This window comes from Coturnix japonica, chromosome 7 (genome assembly GCF_001577835.2).
Source record: "Coturnix japonica isolate 7356 chromosome 7, Coturnix japonica 2.1, whole genome shotgun sequence".
In the NCBI taxonomy this organism is placed as follows: Eukaryota; Metazoa; Chordata; class Aves; order Galliformes; family Phasianidae; genus Coturnix; species Coturnix japonica.
Genome location: NC_029522.1, coordinates 16,868,506 through 16,886,139, shown reverse-complemented (window position 1 = coordinate 16,886,139; position 17,634 = coordinate 16,868,506). Strand labels below are relative to the sequence as shown.

Genomic DNA, 17,634 nt, shown 5'->3' with positions numbered 1-17,634 from the left:
CATTTCTTAAAGCCTCTGGATGAAGCATTTATCTTAGTTTTGACAGAACATGAGACCAGTTACTCTGTGCTGTTACATAAATGTCATAGGAAAACAGTTGTCCATCTGCAGCTGTAATTACGAGAGGTATGGCAGCCATCCTACCACAGCAAAGCTCTCAGCTTTTAGGAAAGAGAATGACAGGCGCTTCTCATGATTATAAAAAGCTTCAAAAACTGTGGATTCGTGCAGATCCTGCAGAAATTGTCCAAGCTTGTAGCTTATCTCAGTCATACAGTTGGAGTCATTACTACAGAACATGCTGAGTGTGATTCTACTCCAACACCCATTTTACACTATTACTCTGTACTATCTCCCTTACGGAAAAAAGCAGCTCAGGTCAGCCTGCTGGGAAACTGCATTCTCTTTAGCTGTTTGTGGGCGAGCATGTGGCTTCCATAGTAACCACATTCAAGCAAATATTTCTTTCGGTGTGAAAGGAGCAGCACACATTCATCTCACTGGGTTAAATGCATCTATGTACAAAGGTTTGAACAAATCCTAGGCTGCAGATAATCAGAGCAAAAATATTTCATCCAATAGGATCAGAACTGGGTTTGTCTGCTCTGCTTGAATATGATGTTGACTAAGCAGTTAAAGGGGATACAGTTACAACGAACAATTATTTAGTAATTTACAACATAAAATCAAAATAGGAAGCACAATACTAACTTGAAAGTATCCTAACAGAAGTACAGCACAGCCAATTCCTCCATAGTAGCCTGCAAAAGTGGTCATTTCTTTTTCAATGTCAAGCACTCTGGAGAAAAAAAAAAAAAAAAAGAGAGAGAGATTAAAAAAGAATTAACAATATAGTTATTAGTTTCTCACATATTTCTAATCTGGCCTGTCTATAAACTTACAGTCAAGCCAGTTGTCAAGTCAGTTTGTTTTGCTAACAGAACCAGTTTCCTGGTACTGAGGTTGTTGCTAGCAGGTGCTGGTTTGCATCATCTTCCTGTAGCATAAGGATGGGAAGCTGGCAGGTACCAGGAAACCTTGCACCCTTCAACAGCCCTATAGTGTGAAAGGGCCAGTTGAGAAGCCCCACTGATCTGTGTGCTTGGGCAGCAGCACAGGTAAGAAGGTGTTTCAGGCAGCACGAGTCAAGCAACTTTTCATTATATGTTAAATTAGCTTATTTTGTACCATTACACCAATGAATAACACTCAAATTTAAGCAGTGTTCTACAGAGAAAAGTGAGGGCTGTTGAAGCATATTCAAATACTATTTTCTTTCTTATCTCAAATGATATCTCTTTTAGCAGAAATAGTCATATCAAATTACTCCTAATATCAGTAAAGTGCACTGAATTGCTGTGTGAATTACACTTACACAACTTTGAGACAAACATTTTGGTTGGTTATTGAATATTCTTTTAGTTATTTTTTTACATATTCTGCAGAGAGCAACTTTATTCTTTAGGCACAGAATTTGGTACGTTCCCATTTTAAGCCAAAAGAGAAATGTACCTACTTGACTTGATCTCCAGCAAAATATAATCAAGTGAATAACTCAAGTGCTTAACATAAATACCTAGTACCATTTTAGATGTTTTTATGTATCCTTCATTATGTAGTTTCTGCTTCAGAGGAGCAGAGTTCTGTAGCAAATCCTGTGTTATATTTCCTAGTCCCTTCTCAGGGTCTGGCTTGGACAGCCTGAATCAAATAATTTGGCTCCAGTCACCTACATTTAGGAAAGCAGATCCCTTCCCATCTGCTCTGAATTTCAGAGATCAAGTAAGTTTAAGTTCTAATTACATACCTAATCTACTATTACTCAAAGATTAGAAAACTTCTGGAATGATTTACTGAAAACCAAGTCCTAAGAACAGTTACAGGTTCAAATTTGTCTTTGACAGATACATGAATGATTCATCTGGAATGCCTTTATTATAATTAACAGAAAGAAACAGGCACTCTGAAAGGACAGTTCATCAGACCTGCCTTGGGCATCTCACGTAAGCCAATTTGAACTGCATTCTAGAAGTGCAAATTTCCCTTCAATAACTGAAGTTTAGTTGACTTGCTCAGATGTCAGGCGGCACCTATAGGATTGGCACCTTAGTGCTAACCAAAATGTCCAGAAGTCATTATTACCTATTGGGTCATCAAAGAAATCAGTGATTTCAGAGGCACACAGACATACATTATCATCACTATCACTATCAAAGAATATCCTTGCTGACATCAATAGCCCAAAGATCAAGACCCAAGACAGACTTCTCTCCCTTCAGCTTTGAAACAAGGCTCCGTAGCAAGAACCACACATCTTTTACCTATGTAAACTTTAAAGGCTGAGGCAGGACTTCTGTAAGAATTTGATCTAGACATCTAGACATACCACAATAACAAAGTTAAAAGAAACAAGCATTTCTTCTACTTACCCACATCTTATTGTGGAGTTCTTTTCATTCTGATGAACCGTACCATTAATCCACACAATGGTGTTATTTATGCATGTTTTATTTGGATTTTTAAGCTCTTGCATTTCAATGTCATACTCAATGAATGTGTCTGCCATTGCACCAAACACAAGCAACATGCCTGGCTGGGCTGCTCCATGAAGAATAGCACAGAAGCTCCCAACAACCATCATTAAAATTTCCATAGGTGAAGAAAATCGAAACTAAAGAGACAGGAAAAAAATATGGTCTCATGCTGCTTATACTGATAAATCATTAATCAGGTGGATCAGATTCAAAAACATTCTTCTTAAGTGTCATCATTTCTTCAATATAGGAAGAAGAGAAACATCTCTCTCCAGTCTAATTGAATTGTACCTGTAATTACAGTCTCATAAATTACGATGAACTCCCTTTAAGTATTTGACAGCAGAATCTGATCATGTGAACGAATGTATTATCATGTAATGTTAATAAGGTATTATCACTCCACAGTATAATAATTCCAGACACCATCTTAAGAACAGTAATTATAATCCACATATATATAGTCACCTCTGCAGATTTCCTGTGAGAAAGGATAGAGGGAGGAGGAAGGAATGAAAAAGCCTAAGGGCATTTTGCAGAGCCTCCGAACAGAGCTATCCAATGTCTCAAAACTGGGTGCTGTGGTAGCAGCATCCAGCTCATTATCTCAGAACAAATTCTCATAGTTAATAACCTAAACTGCATTGGTTGAGGTAGGTAACTGTGCACTGACTTTTTGTCTAGGAGAAATATATAGAAACATGACTCAGCATGCAGTAAAAAAAAGGAATTGAGCTAATTGTTATTGCCTTACACGGGCCAAATGCACATACACACACAGCTGGTTATTCAGCTAAGTTCAACTAGTCCAGTTTTAGGCAGGATCATTCTAGTTTGGACACATTACAGACTACTTGTATAAACAGCACGTGAGAAAAAGAACTAATAGAACCTCTTTGCTGTGTGCTGATGGGCTGCTTGTCTCTCTGCTACGTTCATTTCAAAACTGTGACACACTCTGGCTCTCCAGGACAGATCGAGCATTCTACCTATGGCTACACACACCACACAGCATTGTGCATTTCCAGGTTTTCTATAGTAAACTGCAGGTTCTAGATAACATGTTTAACAGACAATTATTACACGGATAGTGGTAATTAATACTCAGCTGACAACGTGAAAAAAATAGTTCTATTAAATTCCTAATGAATTTAATAGAAGAATTTCATGCCAAGTAGGATAATTTCTTACAAGTTTGGCTTATTCACAGTTATTCTCCATAGCACCATATACATTACTATCATTTATTCTTCAGAACCATACAGATATTTATATCCATTGCTTTCATTACCAGCTGAAAGAAGCCAACGCGAACAACTTTCTCTTTCTTTTTGGATGACCTTCAAGAACAGAAAACATACAATTACAAAATTGCATCTAGTAGAGATTCTGTTCTATATGGAAAGATAGTACACCGAATTGAACTTACTTTTCCTTTTTCTTCTTAACAGAAGGTTCTTCATATGCATAGAAATTTCTGGCAAAGAAAGGATAAGTTTTCACATTAATTCCCTTATTCTCTTGGTTACTTCTCTGAAGTTACATTTCATTTGAGACAATTTGACCAGAAGTTTTAAAGAGACAAGCTGTTTCTTTCAGTTTTCTTTGGAACCAGTGATTTTATGGTAATTCCAAAGTTTAGTTAGGAAGTAGAACAGAGGTTAGGTTAAAATTCCCCATTTACACCTCAGATCATAGTTGAAGATCAAGCTCTCTAAGTTCAAGATCAAGCTCTGTAAGTCATTTACTGCCCAGAAGTTTACAGTTTGTTTATATCTTAGTATCTTAATTATGTCAGAAATTTGTTCACATTTCTCATGTAAAAGTTAAGCCTGAAGAGAGAGAAAGCAAACAAGATTGATTCAAATTCCTTAAAAACTCATTTCTCAAAGTAAAAGCACTGTCAAAAATATTTGAAGAAGAAAGTTCATATTTCACTGCCATTACTCTGTATTTGAAACAGCTGCTAGAACTGTTTTGGTCTGCCTTTGTCAGTTGTATCAAATAAGGCAGTTTACCTCCTAGAGAATAGCATCTCATTAAATACTCTATATTCTATACATGTGCCGATTTGATCACATTAACTTTGTTGAGTATTCCTAGAAATATTGATTGTTACACATGTATATGACTTACTCTGATTTCTTGAAGCTGTTACCTGTTAGGGAACATAAATGCACATTCCGGTTAATAATTATCATTCAGGTATATGATCTTCTGTAGGTATATGAAAAACAAATCCTAGAACCCCATGGGACCCCACTGCTCCGAAGTTATAAAGCATCTTATTCCCTCTAATAAATCCAATCAGGGTCAAGAATTGACACAGGTCTAAAAGTGCCCTGGCAAGTTAGTATCAATTTATGCCTGTTTTCTATCAAATAAATAGTCTCAAGTATTCAGTTCCCAAGATGACAGAGTGCATTTTGTTAGATACGTTATTCACTCAGAAATAAGTGGTCTGTGTTTGGGATTGAAGGAACACCTAATTACAACTCCTTTTAGGGGTTAATAACCTTATTTGACTTTAGCAAACAATAGTTTTATTCTGCTCTGTTTGTTATATAAGAATAGCCTATGAATCCCAGACATCTTCATAGGAGGATTCATACTTGTAAAATTATTTTTAGAAAGCATTATTTGGTGTTAGAAAAGAACTGCTTGTGAGGGAAAAAGAAACTGCTGTTCTCATTTTGTTGGAGTCTGGCAGCTGCTGACAGCTGTAATGGTTTGAAACCATTCCTAAAGGATTATAGAATAAGAAAAGGCTTAAGGAAGTTTCCTCTGCAGGTTGGTAATGCCAATGCGCACACACACACAGAGAGAGAGAGAAAAAGAGAGAGAGAGAGAGAACAACAAACTGGCTGGGAAGAATTTTAAAGAGAAAACAAAAAAAAATCTGTTGAAAGAGAAACTAACTTAGAGAGCAAAATAAGTGTGTTTTAAAGGTGAAGAAACATTAAACTATAAGCATGAAGAGGGAAACAAGAGTGTAGTAGTGATATTCAAGATAGCAAGGAGCTATGATACAGCAGAAATGCAGGAAGAAAATTTGGAAGTACAATTTGGAAGTTCAATTTAAATACATTATCTATACCTAAACTGAAGAAACATATACATAATAGTTCACTGTTACAATTGCAAAATAAGAAAAATAGAATGAAGTACGATTTTTATAGCAAGAAAAAAACATGTAGGGACAATTAAATAATGTTTTCACCCTAAGGAAAAAAGCAGTAGTAATGTTTGAATGCTCCAAACGTTTTGAAAGGGAACTAAAACATTTAAGAAAATTTTCAGTTTGAAATAAGCACAGAATCAAGGAAAAGCTGCAGAAAGTGGTCAAGAATTTGAGGTTTTACTGCAGTTATGTGTAACATGGTTAAAAGTAAGCGTGAGGAAATCTGGTACTTAAATCAAACAAATGAAAAAGTGTGCCCAAAAGGCTGCTGAGTACAGTTGGCTATTAACTACACCTACGGTTGCAGTGTTCTACTTGGTAACACGTAAAAAAGATGGTTATTGAAACAAACCTCACTGGAGATTACAGAGCAGAAGAGATCACTCAGCAGGTTGCCAGGAGCATTTTAAAGAACCAATGTTTGCTTTTGGGAAGGTGCTCTAACAGTTCAATAAGCTGCTCACTACATTCAGCAGCAGACTGCATTTCCAAGGAAACTGAGAAACCACAGACAACACTTTATAAAACAAAAAAATCCTAGCTGTAAAAAGGAGAGGTTTGGTCCCAGTAGAAAGTATTTTGTTGAAGTCCCATAAGAAGTAAAAGCAGCAACTACATTAGACTAGTTAATAGACAACGAACAACTACCCCAGTACAACAGGATAAACATAAGCTACCTGGAAAAATTTCTAAGAGGCTGGAACAGGCAAAAAGTTTTCTGTCCCCAAAGAAAAAGGACATACCCCTTCACCTGATCACTCCCCTTTCTCTTCACTTTTCTCACCTCTCAATAATACTAGAGCTCCAAGAACTGAAACTGCCTTCAGCTAGCAGCCTCAGTTAAACATGCAAAACACTGCAGGGAAGGGGAGTGGGGAAGTCTGTATGGCTTCAGCACACAAAGAGCTGCTCATTTCAGCAGGACGCAGGGCAGTGTGCTGGGGTAGCAATAGCTGGGAAAGAGATCAGACTTCCAGAAAATGCTCCCATTCATTTCTGTCACAATCATAGAGCTGTTTCTGCTGCTGTATAACACACTTTAAAATCATCTGCATAGAACAGCATGCCAGTCTTGATGAGGAAAAAGAATGCAGATTCTTGAAATGAGATGCATAGTATAGCAGCATCTCATTAGTATTCTGCCTAATAGAGGTATGGCTGCATATACAAATATTTATTGAAAGTACCTCTAAAAACCAGGGAAGACAGACCCCCTGACTTTTTGTCCATTGACTTGTACACCAAGGCACTGAGGAGGTAGTGCCTTGATACCTAAAGTTACCTAAAAACCTAAGTACACACCCTGAACATGTAGGCTGAGTAAAGATAATCCACGAGAAAGAATTGCTATCAATAGCTTTTTCAGAAATGCTTTGCAGTTAGCACTCCTATAGGTTCACAGAACAGCAGCAGTGTTTGTTTATTCCACAGTCTATTAGCTTTGTATTTTATAAGACTACTAGCTCCACTTAGACCACCCACCACCTCTTTTACGTGCTTTATAAAATCAGGTGACTGAAGAATAAACATCTTACATTTACCATCCAAGTCGAAAGCATAGTTATCTTCTCCCAGTTTCTTGATGCTACGCAGAATAACAGGGTCAGACATGACGATTAGATGCTCAAATCAGAAATCCTTAAGAGAAGGGGGTGAAGAAAAATAGCATCAGCAAATGTTAGTCTTTGGAAGTACAGTTATATTACATTAGACTCCTTCTTAACTCATTTTTGTCCTCATCCCAGGGCAATGCCACTGATTACAGTGCAGATTCTGAAAGAGTAGATGCCCTAAGGCACAGTGGAACTAGATTAAAAAACATCTCAGAGAAGTATGTCCAAACCAGCCCAAAGAGCAGCTCCTTCAAAAGGCTTCAGTACCACCCCTGCCTTAAATGAGCTGCTCCAATGGGCTTTGCAGTTTGATGCAAACAGCCCCCTTGCCATTAATGGTCATATTGAAATTAACTATTGCTTTTGTGTAGATGCCATCCATAGATTAGAGCCCAAGCTATTAATATGACGCATCCTGCCTCAGTTACAAGGGAGACCTGCGCAGCAGACCTGCTCTGCTTTGTTCCAGCCCAGCCTAACTGCTGGTGGTCACTAGGAACATGACAGGGGAAACCTTCCTCGTTTATCATCTGTTCCTAAATTTTATGTGTACATCTCTGGCACACAAACGATCAGGAAGACAGGCTGGAAAGGCCTAAAGTGTCCTTGTTAATTCTAAGCATCCATGGTACAATTCAATTATTTTTCTGTCATTTTAATGGATATTTATCAGAGACACCCAACGACCTCCAGGAGCGTTACAGTGCTTCCCTATCCTTACTGCTAAAATAAACACTTCCCAATGTCTAATTTGAATTTAATATGTCTTACTTTAAGCACATTGATTCTTATTCAACCTACTAAAGATAGGGAAAAAATAGTTCTCTTCCAATTCAGAAACAGGTTGTTATTTATTTGGAGGATAGGAATTCTCTCTTGAGATGAAAAAAGCAGTTCATTCAATTTTCCTTTGTTAGCTTTATCTCCCAACCCTATGATAATTCTCACTGGTCTTCTTCAGATTCTTTCTTGAAGCGAGGAGTGTATAACAGTACTGAGTCTTACCAACAGTGAGCAAAGGAGAAAGATTATTTCATGTTTCACAGGTTACACTCTTGTTTATACAACACCATACAACACAATATGATATCCTTTGTTTTGTTTTGTTTTACAAAAGTATCACATTGATTTGCCTTCAGTCTGTGTTCCGCAAAAACACTCAGATTTTGCAAGCAATTTGTTTCAGAGCCAGTTGCTTTCCAAACTGTATTTTCACAGTTGATTACTCCTGTCTGCTTTTATCAGCATTTAATAACATCTTACATTCTTCAGCCCATTCTTTCTGTTATTCTGTTTTTTAAGACGATTCTGAATTCTAGTCCTGTTCTTCAGCATGTGAGCAGCTTATCCTACTTTTCCATCATGCTCAAACTTAGTGAGTATATTACCCATCCTGCTCTCCATGCTTCTGTCAATACTATGGAACTATACCAGAAGCAAGACAGATCTCTGCAGAAATGCATTCAACACATCCCTTAATTCAAACATTTATTTGTTCATTGATTGCTGCTCTATGGATGTAGTTTTCTGGCCTGAAATGTATCTGATGAGCAGAATTTGTTGACTGATGTCAGTAAATTCTGATCCCCTCACACCACATGATGGCCTGCTTTATGAACTAATTTTAGTCTTTAAGGAAATGGGTAAAGCCACAATTGTAACAGCAAATATTCTGACTAGGACTACAATAGTCACTCATAAGGTAGAATTATAGGGATTTTTTAAAATTATTCATCTCCACACACAATGAAATAATTTATAATCTTAATAATTATTTTTTTGTACTCCCAAGCAGATAGTAAATGGATCAAACAAGGCTGTGTTATTTCCTTAAAGTCTCAAGTATGTGTGCATTCCCAAGTTCACTGTCTGCTGTTTTATATGACAGAAAACACACAAAACCTGCTTCCAACTAGAAAGGAAAGCTTCACACACATATTACTAATGTTTCACATGAGAACAGATCTACATTTCACTCCAGCTCTACTTGTGTTGGGCACATGAGAAAGGATTTAACAAGGAATTAATTTCCAGATGAGATCATTAAGTTAATATTGAAATAAACACTGCTTCCCATAAAGAGTGAGCATATACTGCTGTCAGCTTAATGTCACTTGAGCTTTCACTGAAGAAGAGAGTGACAATTTTCCCCAAGTGGAAAAAATAATATATTAATTCAGTCTTCCAGTAAAAACAGAAAACTTGTTCTACTTTCTCCTCCCTGCCTTCTGCTGTACCTGATCAGTTGAAGCAGTCTGAGACAGATCTCTGTAGAATTCAGTAGTTTGACTTCCCTGGAAGACCGCAGCTTGGCCAATCACTGAGGTGACACCAATATTATGAACAGCAAAAGGCAATTCATTGAGGCTGACACACACTTATATATTCTATGCCTTTCGTGTACGCCCCCAAGGTGAATTAGAATATTAAAATATTAGAATATTAAAACAACATTCCTTTGGGTGTGGATGTTTATATGGGGGCCACTCACACCTTGAAAAATTATGATGCTCATGTCTCCATTAAGAGTGATTTAGATAACAGAAATCTGAGAAAACAGAAGATTACATCATCTCACCTACCCCAGAGTGATAAATAAGAACTACCAACATTTCAGAAACTGCACTGAAGTGAAACTGCATTTTACTACTGCCAGCAAAGTTATGACTGGTGGAGATTTTATAAACAATTATATTTAAGGAACTTGAAAATCCAGATTTTAAAAAGATATCATTTAAAAACATAAGCAAATGAATGCTACAGAATAAAACAATATTCAGACCTTCTGCAAAACCACTTGAAATCTTTTTCAAATCAGATCTTCATGCAGAATAGATCCTCATTTGGCATTACAGTCTCTCCCTTTTTGTTCAAACCCTGGTTGATCAGACATTAATGACAGCATATATGCACAGAGACACATTATTTCCAAATATAACTTGAGTGATCTGTCCTTCAGATAGTCCCTCTCAAAAGCCACTAACTGTGCAGACTAAATTTGGCATTCAACTTGGATTATTTTGAAGGAAAATTAGAGAATCCCTTTGGTTCAGGTTTTCTCTGTAATCTATGACACACTAAATGTGACAGACACATTACTCACCCGTGGCTGTGAAAAAACACGTAGAGCAAATTGCAAGAATCCCGTTCAATCAGTGAAGCGCCCAACCACTTCCCATCGTGTTTTCATTATTCTAACCCATCTTCAAATTGAGCACTGGCTATTTGCACCTGGGTCAGTAACCTTGTGGTCACACTGGTTACAGTTCATTGACATTTAATGGAGGGTTTAAATTTGACTAATGTAATCTCACAACTTCAAGTCAGACCTCTTGGAAAGCAATTATACATGAAGAGACCAGACTATTCTCTTACAAAAAATAAAAAAATAAAAATTATTCACAGAAAACATATGCAAGGAGACTATTATAGCATTATTTTATGCTATGCCATAGTATAGAATACTGTATTAGCTATGTGGTTTCTAATGCAGTTCCATGGCTATGAAATTTGTACCCTTCCTCCTTTAAAAGATGAATATTTTACAGTAAAGAAAACACTCAGCAATAGTGAATTCTCATTGGAGATAGTCTCCTGGTAGATTTTCCAATAAGGGACTTTGGTGATGGTGATGACAATGCTGTGGGCCCAGACAATGAAATCTGCAGGATTTAGATATCAAAGACAGTTAAGTTGTCCTTTGAAACCAGTTCTCATTAGAGATATCTTTGTCTGATACAATAAGATGGAAAGGTAACACCTTAATCTTCAGTGACTGTTGGCTTCCCCTCAGACCTGTGCTCTCAAACTTTCCACTACAGACCCCCTTGCAGGAACTGCCTCAGGATCTATCATAGCTCACCTGAACTCTGTTTTTCTAGTTTAGAATCAGTCCCACGCACATAGCAACAGCATTATCAAACCTGGTGCCACCTCCTACTTTCATAACACAAACAATGTTATGCTAATGTGTGCAGCATAACTTGGTAAATAACGCTATCTGAGATAACACCACAGAGCTAATTATATCATCCACCACATACTACAATCATAGGGAAAAATAATTCCTTGTAGTGCAGCGTATACAAGTGGATAGCATGGAAGCCACTGCAGGCTGAGGTTTCAGATGATCAGTTTGTTTCAGTGTTTTGTGATGAGGTTTGTATGCAAATAAAGCAGTCTGGGCCAGTCTGCTAGACAGGAAGCATGGAACAAATAGCTTTTTATGCTTCATTAATTTATTTGGTAGGCATTCACAACCAAAATAATTTTTGTAGCCAGCATACAGTGCTCCCAGGGCTAAGAAGCCAAACACCAGATGACTTTCTATGAGTATAATCCCCTCCTAAACTGTGTCACATACACTGACAGCACTTCAGATAGTGAGCAGATAGTGAGAAGTACAAAGCAGACCTCAGTCTCACAGTACACTTCTGCTTCTGCAATGTGCTTTATTTTCCCTTCCTCTGATCCTTTAAAAACAAAGCAAACCAATTTATTGTCATCCTTATTTCTCCGGGTGCTTGAAGGCTTCTTTTTGTTGTTGTTGTTTTTTGCTTTTTTTTCCCCTCACCTAAATAACATTAAGTTGAAGGGAACTCTCAATCCTTTTGGTATCCTGATTTTTAACTAATGGACATTTTAGATAAAATATGCAGTTCTTACACAGTTTGCAGACTGAAGCATTAGGCAGAAAGCTTTGACATCTGTTACTGGAGTGTCCATTGTTACATATTGTTTATCAAATTCATCTGAAAAGAATCTGTCAGTAATGAAGACATTTAGAAGGCACAACCAATAAAGTCAGGCCAGAAGAGAACAGCCTTCTCTCAGACTGATCAGAACAAAGCCTAGAGTACATAGGAAGCTGCAGGTTTCCTAAATCTGGTCAGATTGGCAGGTACCCACGTTCTGTGTCTTTACTCTTTTCTTAGCACACAGCAATTACATAAACACAACACATCCTTCACTTTGTGCAAAGCAGAATGAATTTTACAAGGAGCTTACCACCTTTTCCAAAGAAGATCTTTAACAAGTATTCTACACACCAACCTGCCTTCTGCACCTAGGACAAAAGCAAGACTTCCTCTTTCAATGGGTTTTATCATTTTTGCTGCGAGCAAAAAGCTCTTTCATGGTAAGAAATCACTTCCCTGTTTTGTAAACAGATGACATTTCTTCGTAATGAAATGGAAAATTGTTGACACTTTTCTTACAGTGAAACAAGGAACGTACCTCTGGGTACAATGAGCTTATTTATGTGAGTGTGATTTTCCCTTGCTATGGAAAGCATGAAGTCCAAACTGTTGATTGTCTGGTGGATGCTTTCAGGTGGGAGGCAAGCACACAGAATGAAAGAAACATTTCTTCTCCCATGGTCTATGCCTGATTAGCTTCACTAAGTTAAAGTGTGTTTATTTCTTAGTCACAGAAACACAGCATCCTGAAACTGCAAAACAACATCTAGAGCTCTCTCACCCTCTCACCATCTGCTCTTGAAATATACTTCAAGCAGGACATGCATTTGCTCATCCCTTTGACCTAATCAAAATTTGGCAGCTGGTGTTTTTGCCATTTCAAACTTCTGTGCAAAAAAAAAAAAAAAAATTTAAAAAAATAGCAAAGGCAGGTTCAACCCTTCAAGAAGAGAAACAACAAAACCTGTAAATTTTATCAATTCAGTGCACTGAAAATAAAACAAAACAAAAACTCTTCACAAGGTTGCTGGTTACCTCAGCTGTTCTCATCACAAGATGGAATCTCCTGTGGCCCTGCTTGTCCTCAGCACCTCAGCTCTCCCAGATGCTTCCAGAACATTTTGGAGGCTTCTGACCATGTGCCTCCAAGAAACTGAAGGAAAAAATAATTTTTCTTTGTTAGCCTCTTGGTTTTGTGCTCCTTTGGTTTATGGCTCCTAAAACAAACAGGTTTTTTGCTTATTTTTGCAGATCTTAGCTGCAAGCTGCCCCCACTGCGGCCACAGTTTCCCACCTCAGGGCTCAGCTGGGGCGCATGGGCTTGCAGCAGGACGGAGGCCATGCAGGCAGGGCTGGCAGCCGCTGCAGGAGCTGCAAAAGGAAAGAAAGGGATGAAAACTGGTCCCTCTGCTGGGTCTTGTCCTAACAAAGCAACAGTGAAACACCACACAGGGAGAGCAGCTGCCTAATTACCCCACCACACTTTCTGCTAGACTGATGCTGCAAAGGAAGTTAAGCAACAAAACCCAGCAACTGTGCACAGCAGCTTTTGCAATGCCGTGGGTCACTTCCAGCCTACACATGGAGCTGCGGGGCACCAGCATACCTGTTGGTTTAAGCAAGCACCACGAGCCACAGTGCTTGCAAGTGAAAATAGCATGATACTGTATTCAACTTCATTTAGGGAGTTCTTCCCAAACATGTTTTGCAGGGCTGATGCTGTCACGCTGCCTGCACTGCTGCATCCCCCTTCTTGTGCTGAGGGACCGCATACACACACACTCCCTCAGCATTCTGGTGGGAATTCACTCATAGAGTGGCAAAGTGGCAGGACTTGCTGCCCTCTCCTTCTTGAGAGACTGGCACTGTTGGCAGAGGATTTTGGTAAAATAAAGTAAATCATTTTTCCTGCCTAACCTTGCTGAAGTATCCATAGTAAAGGATGGTTCTAGGTTCAGCTGATCTTGATTTACCTTTTGTTACCAGTTGTCCCAGTCTTTCTCTTTCTGTGAACTGTCACTAAATGCAAACATTCCTGTAGGTTTCTATGCAAATGTTTCATTTTTACTACTCTTCTCTATGTGGTGTTTCTCCCGGACATGTTTGATAGGAGCTGACTGACCTGACAGTACCTAACATACACCACACTGCGTAACTCTCTTACAACATATCTCAAGTTCTCATTTTTGCTCACGGATTTTTAGCTGTATTTCTAGCACAAGACACAACTTCTCTATGTTGTGCCCACTTCTCTGAACAGCTGCAGTTATCCAACTCAATGAAAAGAAAAAACAACCAATTATATCTTAAAAAATATCAGCTTTTCTTTTTCATTTCAGAAGAGTGAGTCCAGAAGACTGCAGTAAAAATGATATTCTATATACTGCTCTTTCTCAGCATCAGCTCTCTGTGGTGGTACTGGAAGACAAGAGATGGGGGGAAGGTTGCAAACCTCACTGGCAAATACATATTCATCACTGGATGTGACACAGGATTTGGAAATATGGCAGCAAAGATTTTTGATAAAAAGGGATTCCGAGTTCTTGCCAGCTGCCTGACTGAAAAAGGAGCTAAGGAGCTACAAGCTGCAGCTTCCAATCAGCTTCAGACTGTGCTGCTGGATGTGAGAGATTCAAACAGCATTAAGAAAGCAGCAGCGTGGATCAAAGCTGAAGTCCAGTCAGAAGGTAAAGTCACAGGCCTTTAAGAAAAATTCTTTAGATAAAATAAATTCAATAGAGTTTTCCCCCAAATAGTTTGATATGCTCACTGATAATTAACAATCGATAAGTGTGGATGGTTGTCTTCCAGACATAGTTGTAAGATCTCAAGAGAGGAATTTTTCACACATTTAGTGGCAGCTGAACAATTGTGAACATTTCCTCAAGAAATCAAGCATACTGACACGCTGTAAGAAGAGGAATCCAGTTGCAGGAGCCTTCACTGGGCCTGCTTGCACTAGCATGCATCTCTGGGCTAAGGCACTTCTCATGCTGTGTTACTAGGGAACAAATCAAATAAATTCTGCTTAACAAACTTAACAAATGCTTATTTAAAAACTGAATCCATTCAACACATGACTTGCAAGAACTCAAAAGCAAAAAGCATATGTTCTACTGAACTTTAAGGAATAAATGTAACTATTTTGAAATATTGCTAAAAAATAGAAAAATCCCATGTCTTTGACCCAATAAGTTGTGCAAGACAACTTGCTGCTCCTGTTACTGATGCTAATCCATTTCAGTTGGACTAGTCCTGCAGTAAAGTCTATAAATGTGCAGGATTATATGTGCTAGATTCTGTTAACTTTGAGCCTTAAATCTGCTCTGTTATGATATGCCATGGTACATAATCCTACATTCCATCTTCCATGTGACCTTTCCTCTCTCTGTAAAATAACTTATAACGTGTCTGAATTGCTTTTAATCAAAACTGTGCCAAGTTTCCAGCCAAAATAGTTTTTTGTTTTTTGCCCACAAAAAACAATTATTAGTCAGAATAGATTCATCATCATTTTGGTCCATTACTGCTCCTGTCAGGTCACATACAGTTCGATGAATCTACCTCATTAGGTGAAAAATTGCTTCCTAATGTTCTTCTTTTTTTCCTTGCAGGTCTCTGGGGACTTGTTAATAATGCTGGAATTATGGGGCCAACTGCTCCTACAGACTGGTTGGATATTGAGCATTTCAGAGAGCCAATTGAAGTTAATTTAATTGGGCTCATAAATGTGACAATAAATATGCTTCCCTTGATAAAACAAGCAAAGGGAAGAATAGTAAATGTATCCAGTATTGGAGGTCGAATAGCTTTCTGTGGAGGAGGCTACTGCCCTTCAAAGTTTGGGGTAGAAGGATTTAATGACAGCTTAAGGTATAACACTCACTGTGAGGAAAGGCCACTCTTTATTTTCTAAGGTTAATAGATGACTGAAAACCTGCACTTGCAGAATAGAAGCTGATTTATGTCTGACACTTGATATAAAACTGAAAAATATTATACAGTTTGGAATAAGCCTTCTTGAAAGCGTCTTTTTTTCAGCATAGATTATGTCACTTTCAAAATCTAAGATACAACTCCTGTTAGGCACATAAGGAGCCCTAAAGTAACACTGTGATGTAGTTGGTATTTTTGTATATTTGTATGTAACCTACCTCATAATTTAGTTACTCACAGGGGCCTTATTGGATAGGAGATTTCATGTGAGGGAATTGAGATGTCTCTGCAGGATGAACCTAATCTCCTATTTATAAGTCTACCTGGAATTTGCTAGCAGCAGCACATACAATAAAAAACAAAAAAACAATGCACATACATTGAGCTATTGCATGATATTAACTTCTATCTAAGTTTTGTTCTCTTATTTATACTGATCATTAGAGAGACCTAGAGAATACAGCAGACCAGATCTGGGGATTGCCATTACTTCTTCGTGTCAAATTGGAAACAATCTGTGCCTAAATATATGTGGCTACTTTAGATAGCAGGAGGTATTTCAGACACACACACAGCTGACAGTTATGAGATGTGCCCAGAAGAATCTGTACCGGTCTGGAGAATCAGACAGAGGTCAAAGGGAGTTCATTAGACATGTAACATGGCTCTGAATACTTACATTGAGGCAGCCAGAGGGCCTTACAGGTAAGTCTGATAAATTACGAGCTACTGGAAGGGGAACTAGCATCTGAAATACAATGTGCCAGTCACTGTCCATGCATCTGAATCAGGTAGGACAGTTCATCCCTCTCTCACCTGGGGATAACAGGCTGGAAGTTCACATCTGTGCTTTCCACACAGTATTTCTATGCTGGTATGCCATGTAAAGACAGAAATAAAAGTACAGAAAAAGATACCATTGCATCAATAAGAATTTCTAATGCAATTGTTGGGCTGTCTTTGCAGGAGAGACATGAAAGCTTTTGGAGTTAAAGTTTCCTGCATTCAACCTGGGCTGTTCAAAACACCGCTAACTGATCTAACGAAGATTCTGAAAGAGAAGGAGGTTATTTGGAATCAGCTTCCCCACGACACTAAAAAGCAATATGGAGAGGAGTATTTTCAGAAAGGTGAGGTAATTTCCAGGCATTTTTATCATAAGAAGCAACACATTTCTTGCTGACAAAGCCTTCAAATTAACCTTTATACCTTCTAATCACTGTGACTTCTTGAAAAGACTGCACATTAACAGTTACTCTTCAAATATATCTGCATCACAATATGGCTATTCACACAAAAACCTGTGCAGTGGGATCTCAGTTAAAGATTAATTATTTGTGTTGGCATGTAGCTTTTGAGCAAACTCCAAGGCAGAAAAGCATTCATCTAATGATGTAACTAATGTGCTCGCAGTGTTTTTCTGTCACTAGTATTTAGTAATCAAATAGGGGTAACTTCTCTTTGCATCTACTATCCCCAGCAGTAGTGATGCCATGCTGAAATTGTCTAACAAACAGCTCCTGAAGCCTGCTGACACCTTCTTGAACAGGAGCTGCTTGTCTTTGATCTTTGGGCTTTTTGTCCCTCAAGTTTCTTTCTTACATTTGTATTTCACAGCTTTCTGCAAAGCAATTACCTTACTACAAGAGACTCACAACCATAGCATTTCTTTT

At 38.2% G+C, this 17,634-nt stretch overlaps 2 protein-coding genes across 15 annotated transcripts in view; one reads left to right on the top strand and one right to left on the bottom strand.

The window, feature by feature from the left end:
- ABCB11 (ATP binding cassette subfamily B member 11) overlaps window positions 1-17,634 on the bottom strand; it is a 48,786-nt gene that overhangs the window by 23,543 nt on the left and 7,609 nt on the right. For 2 of the 6 annotated variants that reach the window (XM_015868574.2, XM_032445770.1), the window contains exons 2-7: window positions 7,251-7,353; window positions 4,671-4,692; window positions 3,964-4,011; window positions 3,826-3,874; window positions 2,430-2,671; window positions 712-799 (exon numbers count right to left, since the gene is read on the bottom strand). In XM_015868574.2, coding sequence (XP_015724060.1) covers window positions 712-799; window positions 2,430-2,671; window positions 3,826-3,874; window positions 3,964-4,011; window positions 4,671-4,692; window positions 7,251-7,326 — 525 coding nt within the window. In that variant the 5' untranslated portion in view covers window positions 7,327-7,353. Of the gene's footprint in view, window positions 1-711; window positions 800-2,429; window positions 2,672-3,825; window positions 3,875-3,963; window positions 4,012-4,670; window positions 4,693-7,250; window positions 7,354-10,431; window positions 10,586-13,060; window positions 13,179-17,634 lie in introns of those variants that run through there. The other 4 variants (XM_015868571.2, XM_015868575.2, XM_015868576.2 and 1 more) reach the window with 4 other exon arrangements.
- The window catches only part of DHRS9 (dehydrogenase/reductase 9), a 33,513-nt gene that overhangs the window by 15,193 nt on the left and 686 nt on the right, over window positions 1-17,634 (top strand). For 4 of the 9 annotated variants that reach the window (XM_015868590.2, XM_015868593.2, XM_015868591.2 and 1 more), the window contains 3 exons: window positions 14,365-14,712; window positions 15,640-15,898; window positions 16,928-17,091. In XM_015868590.2, coding sequence (XP_015724076.1) covers window positions 14,394-14,712; window positions 15,640-15,898; window positions 16,928-17,091 — 742 coding nt within the window. In that variant the 5' untranslated portion in view covers window positions 14,365-14,393. Of the gene's footprint in view, window positions 1-1,904; window positions 2,004-12,206; window positions 12,466-14,345; window positions 14,713-15,639; window positions 15,899-16,927; window positions 17,092-17,634 lie in introns of those variants that run through there. The other 5 variants (XM_032445776.1, XM_032445777.1, XM_032445774.1 and 2 more) reach the window with 4 other exon arrangements.